The sequence below is a fragment of the Aspergillus fumigatus genome, chromosome 6, assembly GCF_000002655.1.
Source record: "Aspergillus fumigatus Af293 chromosome 6, whole genome shotgun sequence".
NCBI lineage: Eukaryota > Fungi > Ascomycota > Eurotiomycetes > Eurotiales > Aspergillaceae > Aspergillus > Aspergillus fumigatus.
The window spans coordinates 383802-404134 of record NC_007199.1 but is presented as its reverse complement, the minus strand read 5'-3'; the positions used below and the strand labels follow the sequence as shown (position 1 = coordinate 404134).

The window sequence follows — 20333 nt, the reverse complement described above, 5'->3', positions numbered from 1 at the left end:
CTTCAACCGACAACACGGTCCACAAACGCCTCCTCAAGCCTGGCAACCTCCCTCTTGAAGCCCTCAACCTCCTTCCAACAATCCAAGGGCCGTCTATCGTGCAACCGCAAACAGGTCACAACCTCGTTCCGCGCCCGCTCAACATTCTCATCCACCTCGACGAGCTTCCGCCGTCCCTCAAGCTTAGCGCGCAGCTGCTCAATCTCCGCATTCACCGACTCCCGGCTAAGATCACGGTTGATGGGCTGGTCGGCGGCGACAGTGGGTGCAGGGGTAGACTCGTACTCGCGGCCCGCGAAGGGGATGCGCGGCGCGTCTAGGTTCAGCGAGCCCGCTGGGTAGGTAATGTTTGGCGTTGATGAGGGGGCGGCCGGGGCGCTGTCTTTGGCTTCTGCCAGGCGCTTTTCGATTTCGGCGAGGGTCTGCTGCTCGCGTTCGCGGAGGCGCTCGAGTTCCTGGGCTACGCGGGCTTGGATCTGGAGCTCCAGGCTCTTGGCGCGGGAGGAGTCGGTCTGGTTTTTTGTCAGATTAATAGTTGTGGTCTGGTTCGGAGTGCAATTGGAGTCTGGGTTGCAAGGGTGTTGGGGTGTGTTAGCTGGGCTCGGAGACGTACCTCGGTGTTCGTCTGGAGGGCATCGACGAGGTTAGAGGAGAATTGGATGGGGGCGTTGCTGTTGGATTGAGAAGTCAGCGGATTGCTCTTATATTTGGATGGCTGGTTCGGCCGTAGGGCTTTCTGCTGCAGCTTGCTTTTATTGCGAGGACTTTGCCCGCTCGGCAACGGGCCCTTCGAGTATTGACTCAACGACAGCGTCGTGGTGATGCCAGGCACAATAAAGTCCAACAGCGCAGCAATTGGGGTCAGAGACGTATTGTAGTGCATACCTGGTGAAAACATGTTTCGAGCCAGTTGAACCTTCGGGCTTGGAGCTACCGGCGCCCATGATGTCTGGATTTTGCGAATCCTCGCTCTGCGTCAACTATGTTCCAATGTCGATGTGTGCAGCACAAACGGTAGCCAAGTCGACTCCGCCAGGAATGTAGAGGGGCAATTGCAATGCCGTCCCAGATCTTGATATCACCTTTTGGAACAGCCGACTTCCGCCGGCCGAATTCAGTTCGGGCAGTCGATGCTTCCGCATGTAGTGTCACGTGATAGTATTAGTCATGATGGGTAAAGCTTCAGCGGAGCGCTCCCAGACACGTGCACAACTGCTCCGGGCATGCACCCACTCCGAAGCAACCCCAGGCAGAGCACTCTGGGAGCAGTCCCATGAGCAAGCATTTGTCCCCAGGCACGAAACCTCTTGAATACGCACCCTTCTATTGGGGCCACTTATTCTGCACCCAGTCCCGCCGGCGCCTTACAATGCTGAGAGTCTTGATATTTACTACGGAGTATATTCTTTTCAAAACATGTTCAATTATTATGCAAAGAAATAGTTTAGTTTGATGTGTCCAAGTCTTATACCTATGCTCCCCTGTTAATGAAATATTTCACACTTAACTGGGATATAGTTGCCTCGCTGCTGGCCTTCAATGCATGTAAGTATGGAGTTCTTTTCCTTTATAATCAAACTGAGGCAAAAGAAGGGTAGGCCCTCAGGTTCCTCATCATGTGGGATGGTACTTCCATCCACTGGCGGTTGGTGTCAACGATTGGAGAGCGTGAAGGCTTGGGCACATGGCATTCAATTAAGGTCGTAAGAGGAAGCGTCCACAATGTTGCGCATAGAACGCAGCTACTTAACGGCTTGTACCTGGAGACCTGCGTCATTCTCGTGGCGCCTGTTGCCAGGGGCACCTTAGTTTTAAAGTAGGTGTGCCTGGGCGGTAGCCGGCAAGAAATCAAGTCTTGATGTTGGAGGGCTGGTTTGAAGTCCCGACAGCACGCTTAAATATCACTTCAACCAGGGCTGGAGCCCAACTGACCTAGGCCAAGCGCCTCCATCATGACCGTCGAAGAAAGTACCATGATAAGATCGGCATTTGGTGTATATTGCTTCCGGCGTCAGGATTTTCTTTCTCCCGTGTCTCTCCAACCTCTCAACGCGCCCTCTAACACACCACATTGAAATCCATTCCATTCGGCACCTTTACCCCTGGACTTGTATGTAATCACACCGGATATCATATATTCGCCGTTAGATTTTATTCAACCGTCGGTCCAAATTGACGTTCACGTCCGACTTCGAGTTCGGCTCTCCTGCCACTTCCCTACCGCTCAGATCATCCCCACAGCTTTCCGATAACGCTCAGATGGAGTAATGTTACCTCTTCGGTGGCTGACCTCGGCATCGCGACGTACTATGTTCACCTTTGCCAAAAAGTCGCTCTGGCAGGTGCCGCCTACCGTGGAACCTCCAATACCTCAGCAGGAACCTGTCGACGAGGAGCGCTGTCCAGGTTATAATTCAGCGAGCTTTTACCCAGCAAATCCTGGGGAAGTACTGAATCACAATCTACTGTATGGCTTGCCAGAGACATTTCAAGGTAGTTATCCCCGTCTGTAAATGTGCTCTCATGCTTCGTTTGACGGAGAAACTGATCATGGCCCACCCAATTAAGATTTAAATGGCAACATGAGCAAATAGTGGCTCTCAAAATAATTAACAGTAACAGTGCCGATGATGCTCAGCATGAAAAGGAGATTGAAAGCCATATCGCGCACCGAAATCCAGGACATCGGGGCCGCGTAGTTTTGCGTACATGTCTGGATGACGTCGAAGTAACTGGCCCTGAAGGGAGGCACATATGCCTTGTATATGAACCAATGTGAGAGCCTATCTGGATTTTACAGAGGCGTTTTGTTGATCGCAGGATTCCCTTGCCCATTGCGACGGCCTATATCTATTTCCTCCTTGCTGGTCTTGATTATCTCCACTCAGAGTGCCAAGTGGTCCACAGTGGTAAGTGCTTTCGCAATGCTCTACTGCTTATAATATTATTTTCTCATCTTATATTTAGACCTGAAGCTGAGTAACATCCTCATAAGCTTTGAAAACGAAAGAATTCTTACCAACTTTATAAAACAGCAACAAAAAATGCAATATAAGATTGACGGCAAGGGTGGTCGGATTATCTACCGCTGCCATAATGACTTCGGTGCTCTTGACGGGCGAGATATCAAGAATCTGATTCCCAAAATAGCAGATTTCGGACTTGCAACGAGACTTGACAAGTTGGATTCTCAAGATGGAGTGGTAGGAAAGCAACTTGGCATTTATCCTATCCAACCAGATTTCTACCGTGCTCCAGAGGTGATCCTTGGTTGCGGTTGGGATTTCAAGGCGGATATTTGGAACTTTGGTGTTTTGGTAAGATACCCTGCGACTACACACTTCCCTGTTAGGTTAACCGCTCGTTTGGCTTGGCCTTAATGCTAACTATCCTGTTCGGCAAGTTGTGGAATATCCTTGGAAGCCAGGAGTTATTCAAACAGGTATATGATGCCGACGGCAAATACGAGGCAAGGTCACACCTTGCGGAAATGATTGCTCTACTCGGCCCACCACCCAAGGAATTGCTTGCGAGATCAAAGACTATGTCAGACCAGAACTGGCCCCAGCCTGTTTTGAACGACTCTGGCAAACTATGCAATAATGCCCAGGAATTCTTTGGTGGTCCCTTCTTTGATGCAGAAGGTGGTTTGACCAACTGCTACATATGTCGATACCTGGTGTGCTGACTAGCCTAGGGGAATTCCGCCATAATGAGTTGATTCCGTCTCGAAGCTTAGAGAATACAACCCCACTCCTCGAACAGGAAGAACAAGAAGCATTTTTATCCTTTGTTCGGCAAATGCTCACTTGGCTCCCGGAGGAGAGGAAGACAGCTCGTGAACTAATGGATCATCAGTTCCTCAAACTTGGAGGTTGAGTAACTGGGTAGTTTTATTTGAATAGTTAAAAACGCCGGGAGATGTGGGAACCAACGGGTTAATCGCCCAAGGTTCAGCTTGCAGACCAGAATATGCCAGGACGTACGTACATACGGCGAAGGTTACTACACTGTTCGTTGAGCGGTTATCAATTGAATATTCGCCTGCTCATGAGCATCATGTTAAGGCGTCGACAATTTAAGGAGTAATGGTCTACATATATGCAGAGTTTCATCTTGTAAGTAACAATGCCATTCTGCCTTGATCCGCAACTTATAATTCACAAGTTCCTCCCACGACCGCGTTGTACTATATCGTGCGACCCGCTGCTGCGCATGAGAAGCTACGTCTCAAGATCATTGAACGGGGCCAGAGCCCTCGGGGGCCCCAGCAACGCGCGAAACTTTGACCCGGCCATACATAGCCTTTGAAAAGACCACAGTCCCATCAGGGTACACATGTGCAGATGTAACGCGTGAATCTCCTTTCGCCAAAGTTATAGACGCGTGAAGAGGGCCATTATGCCGCGGAGTGGGATGAGGGTCGCCCCTAGTCCATTGTTAGTCAACCTGGTCTATCAAGGAGCTGTTAGGCCGGCGGTGATCCTTACTGCACAGTCGCTGAATCCACCTTGTCAAATAGCTGTGGTACGAGTTCAACGGCATTTTCAGCATAACTCTTGACCAACGAGACATCCTGGTTTGTTCCCCTTATTACTCCAGGAGAGGGACTTCAATGCCCGAGCTGCGGTAGAGAATGCGCGAGACATGTCTTCCACCTATGGATAGAGGCAAAGCTTGGAAATGGCTTTGGTAGAGGATCAACGGGACAACCAAGAAAAGTTCTGAGAATAGGATCTACAACGAGGGAACGGGTACGGCTTGCGAGGTTGCGAGTATTTACATTGGATTATCTCTGTGATACTTCCAGAATATAGACTTCTAAGCGCTTGGCTCCGTTTTGGAGTGGGATTGGGGTTGCTTTGGAGGGTGGGGGGGCCTGTGTAAAAGCTAACGAAGAGCACCCTAGGCCAATTGGGAAGGCCTATGGAATTTGGATGCGCTACAGTCTCTTCTCCACGACACCCTGCACCCAGGTCCGGCACGAGGCTGAAAGATCACACGGAAATTTGCAAGAGAATCCGGAAGCCAAATTTGAAGCCACCATAACCAATAGAATCACACGCCCTTCCGAGTCTCAAGCTTTCAAGCGTTGAGAAACAGGCTGCATGTCCTTCGGCACGCCCAGAAGTTCACTGCTGTGGTGCAAACATCCACAGTTTACGCAGACTTGTCTCTAATGAAACCTTCATCTTACATTGACGCGGGATTAAACGTGGATGTGCTACTGCACCGCACCGCAAGACACGGGCTCCTGCCACCCTCAATCCTTGAGTATTGAATCGCAAGGGCTGAAAGGTACATTGAACCATCAACCAGTTCAGCGCGAGGCCCCGAAAAGCACAGGACCTTCAGTTCAAGTTGGCTTCCAAATAATTACTGGAAAGCGTGCCTTGTGGGTTTACCCTGTGACACCGATAAACCAAGACTGCCTAGACGATTGTCAGGGATGTATCAACGGCTTCTGCTAAGCCAGGATAAGAGGCGTTTCTTTCCGTCGAAGACTGGACTGTATGCTCTGGCGATGGCTGCATGCTCCATAAAATGCAATCAATTGGTCGCTTTATCACGACTATAATCAGTCTGGTCGCCGTAATGTGCAGCAACATGACAGTAACAATTCCCACAAGGCATGGAAGGAATTTAAGAAAGGCGCTTAAAGATATCCAATAGGTGCTGATAACAGCCTAAGCTGGCTGGCTGGTGGGCGCCTTCTTAGCGCCGGAAGGCCAACGATCTGCGAATGATGTCGTTCATTCGTGTCCCAGGAGAGGCTGACAATTGTCAAATATCCTGTTATCACGAGATCAAAAAGCCAAAGCCAGCTTCCCTGATCAATGGCGGCTGGGAGCGGCAACTTTCCGCCCCTTTACCGTTATCAATAGGACAACTGCGCAGCTGGCTATCATCCTCGAAGCAGGTATTTATTTGGCGCCTTCTTTTAGCGCGAGGAACCAAACTAGTATCTCTCTGTCGGAGAAACACGCCATCATTCTAAGTCTTAGATCCTAGTATATTAGTATATCATGTGGGGTTATTGTGTAGGCGCCACCATATGCGTGGGCCCCCTAGCAGATATCGCACAGGTCGGTCCGTGAAGCATCCTCAAGATTGCCAGAAGTGGTATACTTGTATCCACAACGTTAGTTCGAAAAGCGTCCAACGATTACGTCCATCTCGCCGACAGTATATACTCCCATGCTACGAACAACGCAGCGAGATAATCCCCTTCATCATATCCTGAAAGGTCCTGGGTACCCGGCCATTCCGCCAATGGAGCGCTGTCAGTATCTGAAGTTTTCCAGGACTCTGAACTCCTAATAGTTGGTGCAAGCTAACGGACATCATTTTGGCTCAATGAATCAATTGCCGTTGGACAGGGGCCATTTGGAAGAGCCACTGATGAAGACCCGAATTTCCATGGCTCGAGATCGTTTCGCAAATATGAAAGCGATGCTTGACACTTTCGAGATCAGGCCACATCCAAAGTAAGTGGGTGTTCGCCCAAGGACTGCCCCCGATCAACACAACTAATTGGAAGCCGTGATGCGCTTTTGGCTCGATCGAGAACGACACCCATGAGCCAAAGCCTTAGGAGGCCACGTCCTCGTAGGCTGGTTTACTGGGATGGACAGGATCACCCATTGATGAGTATGGCGTTCGAAGGTATTATTTGACAAAAAAGGTTAGAGGACAGTTGAGATGTGCAAACCAGTCAAACAGAGGATATGTCACATAATTCATAACCGTCTTTAAAGAGACCCACCTGCCTTTGTCAAGACAGAACGAAAAAAAAAAATGCTACTCTTCAAGCGTTCGTACACAGCGGCGTCAAGTCTCACGTCTTCTGACCATGACCCAACAAAGAACCTATCCTTAAACATTTTGATGGAATAGGAGGGATACCGGCCCTGCTTCAACACGAAAGAGATGTGATATTGTGGAACCAAACACAAGCCTATCCTGGAAGTGGAAAGTCGTCGGCTTCCGTAGGAAATCCTGTTCAGTAGTATGGCAATAGATATGCATCATGCTGTATGATTTTCTTTTTAGGACATTATGAATTATGTTTATCTTTTATTTTTTTTTATTTTTATTTTTTTATTTTTATTTTTATTTTTTATTTTTATTTTTATTTTTTTTTATTTCTTTGGGATACCCTAAGAGCCATCATTGGCAACAACGATGTATTGGAATAATTGGAGCAACTGAAGTATGTATGTGGTTTTCAAGGTCCGGGCTTGCAGACGACGATATCATTATATCTGAATGGCAGATAAGATCTAATCAACTCTCCTAATACATCAAACTGTGCTATGTCCTATAGAAATAATCCCATAGAACTCAACGTCGCCTGCAGATTAAATTGAAGCGGGAAAGCAAGGTTCGGACGTTAGTCGGAGTCGAACATGAGTGGAAGAGTTTTACGTATCTGGTGGATAGGTACCCGACTCTGTACGAGGGCCTAACAAGTTGAAACAGTTTATCGGGAGAGACATGCTCCATCAGTACGGAGATACATCTACTCCATACAGCCTACAGTCAATATAAAAGAGTCCAAGATGGCATATGACCCCGCAGGCACATGGTCAACTGGTCACTCTTGAGGTCAAGGAGGGGTCTCCATCTCTCCGCGTCCACTCCATATTCGACAGGAAGGATCCGTCAATATGCAAGATACTTACTCCCTAGTATGACAGACTGCAGCGAATGAACAAGGCTCAGGAACCCTTCTCCCATTTTATGCATATTCAGGTACCGTGCATTTCTGGTTTATTCCTCCAGGTTCTCCAGTTGCGGTTCTAACCATTGTTTCTCACCGGTAAGAGTAGCAATACCCCACAGGTGTTTCGTGGCGTCAGAGAGATTAAGGGCGCTACAAAAACATCAAGGAAGGGATCATTACAAGAAATTCTGGGGATCTTGTCTCTGTCCTCTTATGATTGACTTTGTCAAAGTGTTGAGGTTGGAAAGTCATAGAGAACTAGCAATGTTAGCAGAGATTCAAAAGAAGAATCATTATTGGATGACCATCAGAACCTCCAAGTCATGCGTGTCTACCTATCTGAGTTAGCACTGATGATTTAGATCCTGTCAAGCTTAGCTTTAGGACTATTGAATCAGTCTAACCAGATCCCTAACAAAACACGATGACGACGTGGCCGGCAAGCCGTCGACGAAGAGACAGAGCACAATCCTTCGACCAGACGGTAATACTATCATGCCGTCTGCTTCGGTTGGTTGTCTGCTGTGGTAGTGGGTAATAATAGGTAGTAATCCAAGTACCTCATGCCGGAGAACCCGGTGCTATTCCCGTTGCGTTGTGAACATCGGCCGGTGCCAACAATGACCAGACCGAAATTGGTGGGATGGAATGGTCTCCAGGATCACTGACCTCATCGACCCCTCCTCCCCTCCACCTTGGCAGCTGTAGTCGAAATTAATATTATTACCTCCTGTTACCCTCTTTTTCACATTGTTATTATTATTATTATCATCATCATACCCTCAGTGTTCTTACCATCCTCTTCATTCTCCGTAGTTTCTCATAAACTCGCTCCTTCCTCAAACCTTACTCCCTCTCTACGTTCTCTCTTTCCGTTTCCTTTCCTTCCCCGATTTCGATACCCCGTCTTCGTCAAAGAACTCTTTTCGATCTGATACACAATGTCGTCACCTCTAGTGACCGAAGCTACGCGCATTGCGCGCCAGTTTGACTTTTCTGCGGAGCAGATCCAGAGTGGTGTCAAAGAGTATATCAGAGAGATGTGCGAGGGGCTCACCAAGGAGCACACGACACTCAGCCAAATTCCTACCTATGTCACTTCTGTACCGAACGGTACTGAGAAGGTACTTGTTTCTCTCGTTAAAAACGACCTGAAAGTCCGGCAGCCGACTGACTAGAAGATGTTCGACAGGGCTTGTACCTTGCTGTTGATCTTGGAGGCACCAACTTCCGGGTGTGCTCGATCGATCTTCACGGAGATACCACATTCAACCTCACACAGTCGAAGATCATGATCCCCCGCGAACTGATGGCTTCTGGTACTTCCAAGGATCTTTTCCTGTTCCTAGCTCGCCAGATCGAGGCGTTTCTGCGAATCCACCATAACGAACACTTTGAGGCTCATCTGAGACGCCGTCGTGAACCAAACAGTGAAGAGGAACTCTTCGACCTGGGCTTCACATTCAGTTTCCCTGTGCGCCAGTTGGGGATCAACAAAGGTACCCTCATTCGCTGGACGAAGGGCTTCAACATCCCCGATGCCGTCGGTCACGATGTCTGCGCTCTCTTGCAAAACGCCATTGATGAGCTGGACCTTCCCGTTCGCGTGGCCGCTCTGGTCAACGATACCGTGGGAACTCTGATGGCTCGTTCCTACACCTCTCCCGGTGATACCTCAACTTTCATTGGCGCCATCTTCGGCACTGGCACCAACGGTGCCTATGTCGAGAAGCTCGACCGGATCACCAAGCTGCAGACGATTGAACACGCGGATTACGAAAAATCGACTGGAGAGATGATCATCAACGCCGAGTGGGGCAGCTTTGATAACCACCTCAGTGTTTTGCCCAACACGAAATGGGACAAGGAGTTGGATGAGGACAGCAACAACCCAGGCATCCAGATGTTTGAAAAGCGTGTCTCGGGTATGTTCTTGGGTGAGATCCTGCGCCGGGCTCTTCTTGATATGCACAAGGACGAGGCCTTTGGTCTGTTCAAGCCCAATCAATCCTCCAAAGTTGTCACTCCGGAGAACTCGCCTCTGTACAGGCAATGGGGCATCGACACCAGCTTCCTGAGCCTGGTGGAGGCAGACAAGACCGATAGGATGGAGGAAGTTAAGGCTGCTTTGAAGGATCACCTGAAAATCGAGAACCCTAGCGACGCCGAATGCCAGGCCGTCAAAGTCCTGGTGCATGCCATTGGCAAGCGTGCTGCTCGCCTCAGCGCTGTGCCACTTGCTGCGATCCTCATTTCCACCGGTAAACTGGAGACGGATGATATGGTCGACATCGGTGTGGATGGAAGTCTGGTCGAGTTCTACCCTAACTTTGAGGGATACATTCGCGAGGCTCTGCGGGAGGTCCCTGAAGTGGGTGCTGCTGGCGAGAAGAAAGTGCGTATTGGCATTTCCAAAGACGGCAGTGGAGTCGGTGCTGCCCTGATTGCTCTTGTTGCCAGCAGGAATGAAACTGGATCTGGGCCGAAATAGATGTTTCGAAAGGGGTAAAAAAAAAAGAAAAACGGAATAGAAACCTAATGCCGAAACGAAGTACTGTCTATTCTGCGTTCTGCCGGTGGTCTTTGCAATCTTTCCATACTTGACTGAAACGAAGTACCTGCTTGCAAACTTGGTCAAGCACCCTTCACGCTGCCAGTCTTCGGTGGCATCACCCGTGGCGGTTGGCCTAGGATGTACAGGAGCCTCCACTCCCAAGATCAAACCTGAAGTTGCATTCGGCGGGAAGCGAGCACCCGAGCTCTCGTATGCATGGACTTCATCCTTGCATGGATCTGGTGCTGGGAGGCTAGGCTTGGAGCCCGGAGGTGTATTAATATAGTCATTGAGGGGCGTTATACTGCCCAAACTCTGGGATATATCAAGTTAGGAATCATTCATCTACCAAGCCCATCGGATCTCATCATAGAAAACCGGTTGTAGAGGGGAAATAAATATCTCACTCTTTCTGCAATCGTTCAGCTATAGAGGAATAATGTTACACGACTGCTCAGTAATGCACAAGAATTGGACATGAGCCTTGGATACGGCTATTGTCATATGATGGGACATGGATATTCCTCTGCAACATATATCATTACTCACGCTTACTACCATGCATAGCCTGGATGGACCGCGTACCTACTCCTCAGTCTTCATATTCGTCAAATCGTACATAAACTTCAGCATAATATTCCCTTAGATTATATCACCATGTACAATAACCATAAGCTCTCCCAGGATTAACCAAGCACAAATATTCCACAATAACAGACACAGACTCACAGTAGAGTGGACGGAGGGTTGGGTCTTGTTTAACCTCCAACACCATCATATGATGTGCTTTGTCTCGTGGCGACGACTCAGAGAAACATGTTACTTTCCTAGACTAAGCCACAAGCAAGGGGCGGCGCACTAGGGAGGTCGATCTCAAGGGATGATCATGAAACAGGTACTTTGCTTGATTATCATCCTGAATTGACTATTTATCTAGTAAATGATTAGGGGGATAAGGATGGATATGTTCCATTCTTTGCTGATGCCCCATTTATCATGTCTAATGGGGGCCGATGCATATGTGGACTTGGGACTTGGATTCTTGATGTCGAGTCGGGGATAGTAATAGTAACCTTGGATGACCAGCAATGTGAAAAAAAAAAAAAAAAGAGCAGCGAGTCTGTTTATGCCTATTAGAAATTTGTCTGTGCTCTGAACTATTTCCTCTAGACTTAAAGTGTACGGTGATTGGAGGTGTGCTGGCCTGCAGATGGCACCTGTTAGAACCTAACCCGATGGAGACAACTAGGAACCTGGAGAGGCAGAGGCACAAGATGATCTGTCGCGGACTCTCGGGAATTGTAGGAGTCCGAACTACAAGGGCCAGTCCATGCTCTAAAACAGGAGATGATGAATGTAAGGCAGGGACTAGGGAGAGATTACGGAGTACACGTTGCCGCACCGCCTCCTGGAGACCAAGAACTACTTTCGGAATGCTTCATTGTTTACTCAGATGTGCGCGAGGATCACCGGGGCATCTACAAGGATTGACATTCATGCTGCTCTCGGAGGAGGAAACTCTGGCATCCGGTCGTTCACAGGTCTTAAGCCATAGGCTGATTTGCATTGGATGATAGTAATTGCCCTTTTGGGAAGATGCATACCTTTGTTTGATGGATACATCTCCTGATGGGACACTTGGCAGCACGTCAGTACATCTCTCCTCCTTGATTGCGGTCTTCTTTGTCTTGCTTACGTACCATACCGGATGGTCGAGGAGCATAACTCCAGGTATGTAAGTAAGGCTATGGGGATAACATCAAGGCAGGCACCTGGATGTGGTCTCAAAGACTGGCCAGCCAGTGAATGGCAGGTAGCACAACCGATCCGCGTTTAGTCATTGCTCGCTCTCCTGTTCTTTAACACTGTCAGTCCTCTGCCGCGGCCGGAGAGTGAATTGTCTCCCTTTTCAGGCTTGCACAGTCAAATATCTGTCCATCCATTACAGGGAATTTCTCAAGCGGTCAAAACGCCACCACCTGCTCCCTTGTCCAAAGTCGATCAGCGCAGATTCACAACACGCATGGGGTCGACCTTGCTTCCGTCACTTGGCTGGTTGTTTTGATTCTAGAATCAGCAGTGAAATTTCTGTTCCTCTTCGCAAGCAACGCAATTCCAGTCGCTCCAAGTTACTGTCGACATTGATATCGAAGGGACTCCAACACCTACCCATCGTCATGGAGAACACAGCAAGCGGCCACTCGCCGCATAGCCCTGGCGCAAATAGCTCACAGACAAAGCTCACTTCTGAGCCACACGCACCAGGAAGACGACAATCATCCGACAAGGAGAGTACTCTAGTGGAGTCCTCCCCAGGGCTTGAATATCCCCAGTCGCCTGTTCCTGAGAGACGCAGTGAAAGCCAGGCAATGGGCATGGAATATAGCGAGGGCCATGGGAATGAAAAGCAAGAGCCAGAACACCTGAAATCATGGAAGCTGGGCTTTGTCATGGCCAGTATCAGCCTGGTGATTTTCTGCATGTCTTTGGTGCGTACTCTAGAGCATCTTACTCTCCAATGCGAGAAAAGCCAACTGACCTCAATCATTTCGCAAGGACAATACTATTCTGGCGACGGCAATTCCCAAAATTACAGATCAGTTCAACTCTTTGGATGATGTGGGTTGGTATGGAAGTTCCTACTTGCTGACCACTTGCTCCCTGGTGCTTCCATACGGCAAGCTTTACACGTTCTACTCGACTAAATGGGTCTATCTCACTGCGATAGCGATCTTCGAAATTGGATCTTTGATCTGTGGTGTCGCTCCTAATTCTGTCGCGCTGATCATTGGCCGTGCGGTAGCCGGTTTGGGTGCTGCTGGATTATTTACCGGTTCGATCCTGATTATCGCCCAGTCCGTGCCGCTGCAGAAGCGTCCAATCTACACCGGTGTGCTGGGTGGTATGTATGGCATTTCCAGTGTGGCTGGGCCTCTGATGGGTGGTGCCTTCACCGACCATGTCACCTGGAGATGGTGTTTCTATATCAACTTGCCTATCGGGGGGGTGACCTGGCTCTTCGTCCTTTTGTTTTTCAAGGCGCCAAAATCATACAAGGATAATTCGGGTCTCAAGGATCAGGTGTCGCGGCTGGACTTGCCAGGTCTTTTTGTCTTTCTCCCTGCTATCATCAGCATGCTCCTGGCGCTGCAATGGGGAGGCACCAAGTACAACTGGGGCAATGCGCGTATCATCGCTCTGTTCGTCGTGTTCGGCGTTCTGATCGTGATCTTCGCGGCTCGGCAGCATTGGGCGCAGGAAAATGCGACGGTGCCTCCTCGGATATTGAAGAACCGTAACGTCTGGGGTGCTGCATTTTATAGCTTCTCTGTATCGGCTGCGTTCATGCTGTTCGTTTACTATGTACGTGTGCAGATTGACTCGCTGGCCCTGATCTAGAATTGGCTAACGTTCGGTGATATAGCTTCCAATCTGGTTCCAAGCCATCAAAGACGTCTCGGCGACCAAATCTGGTATCATGAACCTGCCCATGCTGCTTGGAACAGTTCTGATGTCCCTCGTCTCTGGGTTCCTGGTTTCGGCAATCGGCTACTACACCCCCTTCATGCTGATCTCTTCGGTGATCATGACGATCGGGGCCGGTCTGCTATCGACACTGAAGGTCGACTCCGGCCATCCTGCTTGGATAGGGTACCAGGCCCTGACTGGGATTGGGATTGGCGTCGGACTTCAGCAAGCAATGATTGTGGTGCAGACTGCGGTTCAGGACACGGATGTCCCCAGCGCAACGGCCATCGTGATGTTCACCCAATCTCTCGGAGGCGCGCTGTTCGTTTCAGTCGGGCAGAACGTATTCCAGAACCAACTGTTCAAAAACCTGGCCATCGAGGCGCCGAGTGTCAATGCTGCACAAGTCGCAGGGACTGGTGCCACTATGCTGCGACACGTTGTTTCCGAGGATGTGCTACCGGCAGTCCTCGTTGCCTACAGCAACGCCATCACCGAGTCGTTCTACGTTGCTGTTGCCATGGCGGCAATTTCGATCATCGGCGTCCTTCCAGTCCAGTGGCTCTCCGTGAAGGGAAAGAAGATCGAAGCACTCCCTGCTTAGACTTGATCGCTGCGCGCGGATATAGATTGTTTATTGCATCTAAACTTATTGCTGAATTGATGCAGGCGTTGGCATGGGGTCGGGACACATGCTTACAAGGCGGCTGTCTATCGCTGTCCTTTAGATGGCCTGTCGCTTAGTTTTGTCTCTTAGATGACAGACTTCTAATGTGTGAATATGATTTAGCTAGATAATGAATTCAAAGACACTCCTGTAATATGATAATCTCCCGCCTATACAGCAGCATATAAGCTTAAATAGATCCCCCAGACAACCCCACAGGCACTCCCGAACACCACGCGCCTCTCCACAGGAACCACCGTATACAACAGCGCCGACACCACAGGCCGATACTTAAGCCGCGCAACCATGATCGGCCCAAAGTCCTACCCTCATTACTTCAATCACCATTTTTTCTCCATGAAAAGGACCTATAACGAAATGGACCAAGCGTACCTCATAGATCAACTCTCCAATCCTGCTCCACCCCACCCCCTTGAGCACATTAATCAAAACAATAAACAAGAGGATGTTCATCACCGACCCAACCGTCTGATCGAGGACGAACTTCATTAGGAAATTGCCCAGTCCGGAGCGCGACCGCAACCGCGACCGCGAGCGCCAGCGCCATCGTGATCGTGGTCGTGGTCGTGCTGCAGATACCCGCTGCTTCTCCTCCACCTTCTCCTTAACAGGGAGCAGATCCGCCGACTCAACCGTCACCACCACAGCGCCAGTCTTCGCCTCGGCGCCAGCAACAGCAGTAGGCGTACTCCTGCCCTTCCTCCCAGGAAACCCTGGCCATCTCGCCTCCAGATACTTCTGCCAGGAGAAGTTAATGGGGACGATGATAATGGCGTAGGTGAGGAACTGGAGGAGGGCCAGGGTGTTGAGTGTGAACGGGCCCTACCAATCATTTTATTGAAAAATTCATTTGCAACGAAAGGGTTGAGAGAGGGTGCTTACGTCTTTTTTATGCTGGGCGATGATTTGGGCGAGGATGTTGGAGAGGGCGTTGAGGAGGGTGGATTGGATTAGGGTCGTTGTTAGGGGGGAGGGCATTTTGCGGATAGCATACTGTGATTTTCTCTCCCCCCGGGGTTAAGACAGAGAAATAAATTTTGTAGGTTGGATTGCGGATGTGGATGGATAGACAAGGAGATGATCTTTGACTTGACGTGCACGTAGTTTAGCTTTTTGCATATGCTCGCAGGAGCAGCTGCTGGGAGTTTTTTGCATTGCATAAAACACGCTCCTGCGGCCAAGCCACGTGCGGCAACCGTGTCTTTTGTTTGTACTACCGTGTAGATTGTAGACTCCTTATAAGTTGGACTTGTCCGAACGAAAGAAAAAAAAAAAAAAAAAAGATAAGACGAATTTTGTCATATGCTTGTGTCATAGCTCATGCAAATTTACAATCATCCGACTATCACAAAACAGAAATTCAAACTCTCTTCCGGACAACAACATTCGGCCCGTACTTGGCGCTCGTGAAATGGTCCACCAGGGCCAGCTGGCCCTTCTCATCCTCGCCTTTGTGATCGGCCAGTTCCAAATCAAACAGGAACATCAACCGCGCAATGGTCAGCCGCATCTCCATGAAGGCCATGCTCTTCCCGATACACCCCCGCGGCCCGATGCTAAAGGGGCAGAAGGCCCTCCGCGCCAGCTCAACGGACTCCTTGCTGGTCGTCCATGACTCGCTGCCTGCCTGGCACGTCGCGCCCTCGATCCATCGCTCGGGGATATAGACCTCGGGCTCGCGGTAGTACTCGGGTTGCCGGTGGATCGAGTACGTCGGGGTCCCGCAGTCCGTGCCCTCGGGCAGGAAAACCCCATCGATCATGGCGCCGCCCTCCATGACTTCGCGGGGCGGCGCGCCGGGGACAGCAGGCGCCAGACGCATGGCCTCGTCGATGCACGCCTTCAGGTAGACGAGCTCGTTGAGCTTGGGCCCAGTGACAATCTCCTCGACCGAGGAGAAATTCTCACGGATCTCCTTCCGGAGCAGTTCCATGGCGCGGGGGTTGCGGACCAGGTAGAAGATCGTCGCGGACATGGTGGTGGAGGTCGTGTCGCTGCCGGCGATCATCAGGACGTTCGCCTCGCCCCAGAGCTCGGGTGTCGTCAGGCCCTTGCCCGTTTCGGGATCCTTGGCGTTGAGCAGGTAGTAGAAGAAGTCCTTTTTGGCGTCGTGGCCGGCCTGCGTCCGTTCCTTGGCCCGCTCGTTGGCTTCGACGCGGGAGTTCATGATAAAGTTCCACCGGTCGTTGGTTAACTTGTGGATGAGGATCTGGTCCAGGTGCCAGGTGTCTAGGGGCATCCACAATCCGCACTTTTTTTTTTGACTTCACGTCAGCTTCTCTCAATAATCAGGGGGGAGGGGAGAAAGACGGCCATACCACATAGTGCCGATTGGCAGCGCGATCCACAAGCTCGATCAATTTCCGCCGCCCGCTGGAAATTAGCATATCAAAGCTCTTCCCAAAGCACAGCTCCCCCATCACATCATACGTCAGATAGCTAAACCAGTCCCCCAGATTGAAAACGGCCGTCGCGCTCTTTTCCCCCTTGGGGCCGTCGAGCCCACCGGTCAGAATTTCACAGAGCTGCCGCACATGCAACAGCATCACATCCTCCATGCTCTTCAGCGCCTGGTCCGAGAATGCCTGGCTGAGCACGCGCCGCTTGCGCCCGTGCATCGCCTTGTCGATGGCGTTGTGCGTGTTGTACACGCCCTTGATGGCGGGGAAGGCATTGTAAAAATTGGCCTTGCGGAGCCGCTTGCCATGGCCGTAGATGTCGTGCAGGCCGCGGTCCGTGTTGATGGAGACGAAGTTGGGTGCCGCCCGGACATGGGAGCCGTATTTCTCATGTAGCCGGTGAAGCCATAGGTGGCGGTCGCCTTTCAGGCCGTGGTAGAGTTGTACCCAGGGGGTGATCGAAGCGAGGAAGGGTCCAGGAATAGAGCGTAACGGGTGGAAAAATCGATTGTAAGTGACATACGCTAGTGTCTTGTGTCCAGAATGTCAGCACTGGTGGTGCGGGGAGATCAGAGTATACCAGAGAGATATTGGATCCGGCGGCTAAAAGGTAAGGAACTTACCAAAACCCCAAGCAGAGACAAAATCCCCTGCACCGCCCCCCAGACAGACAAATTCTCCAATAATGGTTGAACCAGCATGATTTCAAAGCACCAGATGAAACAATGATGAATGATGATGCTGACGACTGCAACTGCCGATGCTAGCCGACCTTAACCGCGGCCAAGACTCCAATGGTCTTCCCACTTTCCCCCCGCAAAATTGATGGAGCTAGAATAGTGATGAAATGGGGAATCGACCAGAGCAGAGGTAGTAATCCATTAGGTGCGTATGGATCTCTTGTCGAATGTCAAGCCAAGGGGTTCTTTATATCTTTATGCTGGCTCGGTTAGATGCGGTCGTACATCCGCCGTCCATGCGGTCATCGTTTGCGGACAGCTGACAGTCAGCAGAGTATACTCAGTATGGAAGTAATACCGACGACCAAGCAAGATATCTATAGCATGGGGATGTGTAGAAATTATGTGGTCTCTCTGTTGGTTGCTTTTGTGCAGTACGTCACCCATCCGCAGATTGAAGCTCAAGGATGCAACGTAGATACTGTGGTCTACAGAGATCAGCAATATTGGTGCATTCGTATTTACCATGTGCATATGCTTCTATTCATCTCGTGAGGCTATTGACAACCGTAATCTCGGTCACCACTGAATAGTGCACTATATCTCCTGCCCAGATTAACTGGGGTTGAGGAGACCATATCCACTACTCATTCCAGAAACACCCGCTGATATCCGACCTCAGCTGGATTATAAGACCTTCACCACCACTGAAGTGGGCCGCGGAGCAAATGCGGGTATTTGGTGAACAATAGGCGCGGAGGAATTGCGCAAAATTACTCCTTCAATATACTACTACACAGAAATCGCGCGGCGATGTCGCAGTCTATACGGGGCGGCCAAGTCGCCGCTATCGGATTGGCAGGTGGTGACAGGAGGATGTGTGCACAGTCTCTACCGATGTGCAGACAATGCGAGGAATGCCCAGTTTCTGCCATGCAGACGAGGATTTTGATTCCACATGGTAGATAGGATGATGATCTTCAGAAGCTAAGTGGTATAGCCGTGCAAACCACCATCGAGAATCCATTGTTCATTGTCATCATTGTCGTCTTGGACACGCCGCCATGTCTGCTTGCGTTCTTTTGTAGCTGTCCTTTCTTGCTTGTCGTCCGCAGCCTTCCAAACGGGTCGTAGCAGGCCGCCAGCTGCGAGTAATGGGTTCCGACTGAAAGCTTCACCGCCAGTTGGTTTCGACTTTTCATATGACACATCCTCGACGTCCTCCTCTTTCTCCTCCGCGGCCGAGCTCGACTGCGCAGGCGCGGCAGATTGATACACGCGGGTCACGCGGCCTCCTTTGATATCCAAACTCATGACAGTCTTCTTCTTCTCCCACTCTGGCCGCGCCTGTTCCTCCATCTCTCGGAGTATCCGCTGCTGTTTCTTTAGTGCCAACGCCCGCTGGGCCGGGCTCATCCACAACGTCGACGCCACATTCGGCGTTTCGAAATCGGCAGCCTCGTCGACGACCCGCGTGCGTTTGGCGTTCTGCGCCTGGAACTGAAGTAACTTATCACGGTGCGCCTTGGCCGCGTCAAGCTTGCTGTTTCCCACGGGAGTCGGCCCGGGCCCACCCTCCCGATGGACACTTTCATTATGCGCCCGCATCCTCTCCTGTCCACGCTCCGCGCGCAGCTCCCGGATCATACTCTGCACTTCTTCGTTTGATAGGAGCGGCGTCCCGCAGAACGAGCATGGCTGGAGACCTTCAAGGGAGCAGATGATCTTGCCGCAGTTCAGGCAGTTTGGAGCCGGTTCGAAGAGCGGATGGATTGTAGCGTAGCAGTTGCATTTTTGCCTGCCATTTCCTAGCGTCGGATTCGTAGAGACTTCGAGGGCCGCAATCGCGGCCGTCAGGTCGGAGATGTTGTTTGTTGTAAGCGCTCCTTTAGATGAGCTTCCGCCTCCCTGTTGTCGGGTAGATGGCTTGGCAGCTTTCGACTTGACGTTGGGCAGGAGGTCTGAGAGCACTGGTCCCGATGCGGACGGCGGGTTCTTAGGGGTACCCGACGACCTCGGCGCGGGGGATTGCGTACGTGACGACGCGGCGGACGATTCAAGCGAAGACAAAGCGCTTTGCCGCTGCGGAACCTGCAGCGAAGAAGCTGAACCCTTTGATCGTAAAGCAGCTGTATCCTGCCTCACCTGCCGAGCCGTTCCAGCCGACATATACTCCTCATCCTGATCCTCTTTCCTGTAGCCTCCCGCCACATTCCCGAAATTCTCAGGCCGGCGTACAGGCCCCGCGCTGTGAAGAGGCGCTTTGGCCTTTTTGCCCCTTTTGGCTCCGGCCTTTGTCCCAGAATTCACATTGTCAGTGGTGTATGCATCGGTCGCTGCGGATTGCTCTTCTCCGCCTCGAACTGGCGATGGGACGGTGGATCGGGTTTGGGCTTGGGTTTGGTCTCGGCGGGCGCTGAAGGAGGCGATGAATTCGAAGGCGGCGGGCGAGTCGCCGAGGAGATTTTTGAGATGCTCGGCACCTTCTTCCTTTGGAAGACCGGCAGAGTAAGTGATAATCTGTGTCAGGGACTCCTCGTCCAGTGGCAAGAGCTGGGCCAGGCGAGGAACTGCCCACGCGACGAGGTTTGAGTTACTCATTATCTGCGCGCGAACTCAAAGGAGAAGCTCAGAGGAGGTTTATTTGAAACAAAATGAGTGACTCATCTGGGATCATGCCAATAAATCAGAATGAGTCTCGGTACAGTATGACAAGACTCGATAAGCCCGTATCGATGGTGGGTTTCTGCGGGTCCGACGTCGTGCGGCAGGCAATATCTATCCGCTTCACCTTGGAGCTGATTCTAGGCTCCACACT

General features: G+C 50.8%; 7 protein-coding genes across 7 annotated transcripts; 3 read left to right on the top strand and 4 right to left on the bottom strand.

Moving 5' to 3' along the window:
• Window positions 1–2: 2 nt before the first annotated feature.
• AFUA_6G02260 (Mic19 family protein) lies at window positions 3–1596 on the bottom strand (the record flags this gene model as incomplete). The annotated part of the gene is made up of 3 exons (XM_742758.2): window positions 886–1596; window positions 614–671; window positions 3–512 (listed from the first exon to the last, which is right to left on the bottom strand). Exons 1-3 carry the CDS (start codon window positions 942–944, stop codon window positions 3–5), a joined length of 627 nt encoding a protein of 208 aa, XP_747851.2. The 5' UTR covers window positions 945–1596.
• A 671-nt stretch (window positions 1597–2267) lies between these two features.
• AFUA_6G02242 (putative serine/threonine-protein kinase) lies at window positions 2268–3879 on the top strand (the record flags this gene model as incomplete). The annotated part of the gene is made up of 6 exons (XM_001481392.1): window positions 2268–2493; window positions 2595–2775; window positions 2803–2909; window positions 2968–3317; window positions 3353–3644; window positions 3698–3879. 6 exons carry the CDS (start codon window positions 2268–2270, stop codon window positions 3877–3879), a joined length of 1338 nt encoding a protein of 445 aa, XP_001481442.1.
• A 4641-nt stretch (window positions 3880–8520) lies between these two features.
• On the top strand, window positions 8521–11143 carry glkA (glucokinase glkA). The gene is made up of 2 exons (XM_742761.2): window positions 8521–8850; window positions 8919–11143. The coding sequence occupies exons 1-2, from the start codon at window positions 8668–8670 to the stop codon at window positions 10215–10217; spliced, it is 1482 nt and encodes a 493-aa protein (XP_747854.1). The 5' UTR covers window positions 8521–8667; the 3' UTR covers window positions 10218–11143.
• A 1314-nt stretch (window positions 11144–12457) lies between these two features.
• AFUA_6G02220 (MDR family MFS transporter) lies at window positions 12458–14492 on the top strand (the record flags this gene model as incomplete). Its single annotated transcript, XM_742762.1, has 3 exons — window positions 12458–12769; window positions 12837–13647; window positions 13705–14492. The coding sequence occupies 3 exons, from the start codon at window positions 12458–12460 to the stop codon at window positions 14490–14492; spliced, it is 1911 nt and encodes a 636-aa protein (XP_747855.1).
• A 74-nt stretch (window positions 14493–14566) lies between these two features.
• On the bottom strand, window positions 14567–15696 carry AFUA_6G02215 (Mpv17/PMP22 family protein). Its single transcript, XM_077804931.1, has 3 exons — window positions 15319–15696; window positions 14809–15258; window positions 14567–14738 (listed from the first exon to the last, which is right to left on the bottom strand). Exons 1-3 carry the CDS (start codon window positions 15412–15414, stop codon window positions 14586–14588), a joined length of 699 nt encoding a protein of 232 aa, XP_077661067.1. The 5' UTR covers window positions 15415–15696; the 3' UTR covers window positions 14567–14585.
• AFUA_6G02210 (cytochrome P450) lies at window positions 15697–17718 on the bottom strand. The gene is made up of 3 exons (XM_077804930.1): window positions 17459–17718; window positions 16755–17366; window positions 15697–16687 (listed from the first exon to the last, which is right to left on the bottom strand). The coding sequence occupies exons 1-3, from the start codon at window positions 17534–17536 to the stop codon at window positions 15797–15799; spliced, it is 1581 nt and encodes a 526-aa protein (XP_077661066.1). The 5' UTR covers window positions 17537–17718; the 3' UTR covers window positions 15697–15796.
• A 266-nt stretch (window positions 17719–17984) lies between these two features.
• AFUA_6G02200 (C2HC5-type zinc finger protein) lies at window positions 17985–20332 on the bottom strand. The gene has a single exon (XM_742764.2). It carries the CDS (start codon window positions 20114–20116, stop codon window positions 18503–18505), a length of 1614 nt encoding a protein of 537 aa, XP_747857.1. The 5' UTR covers window positions 20117–20332; the 3' UTR covers window positions 17985–18502.
• Window position 20333: the final 1 nt, after the last annotated feature.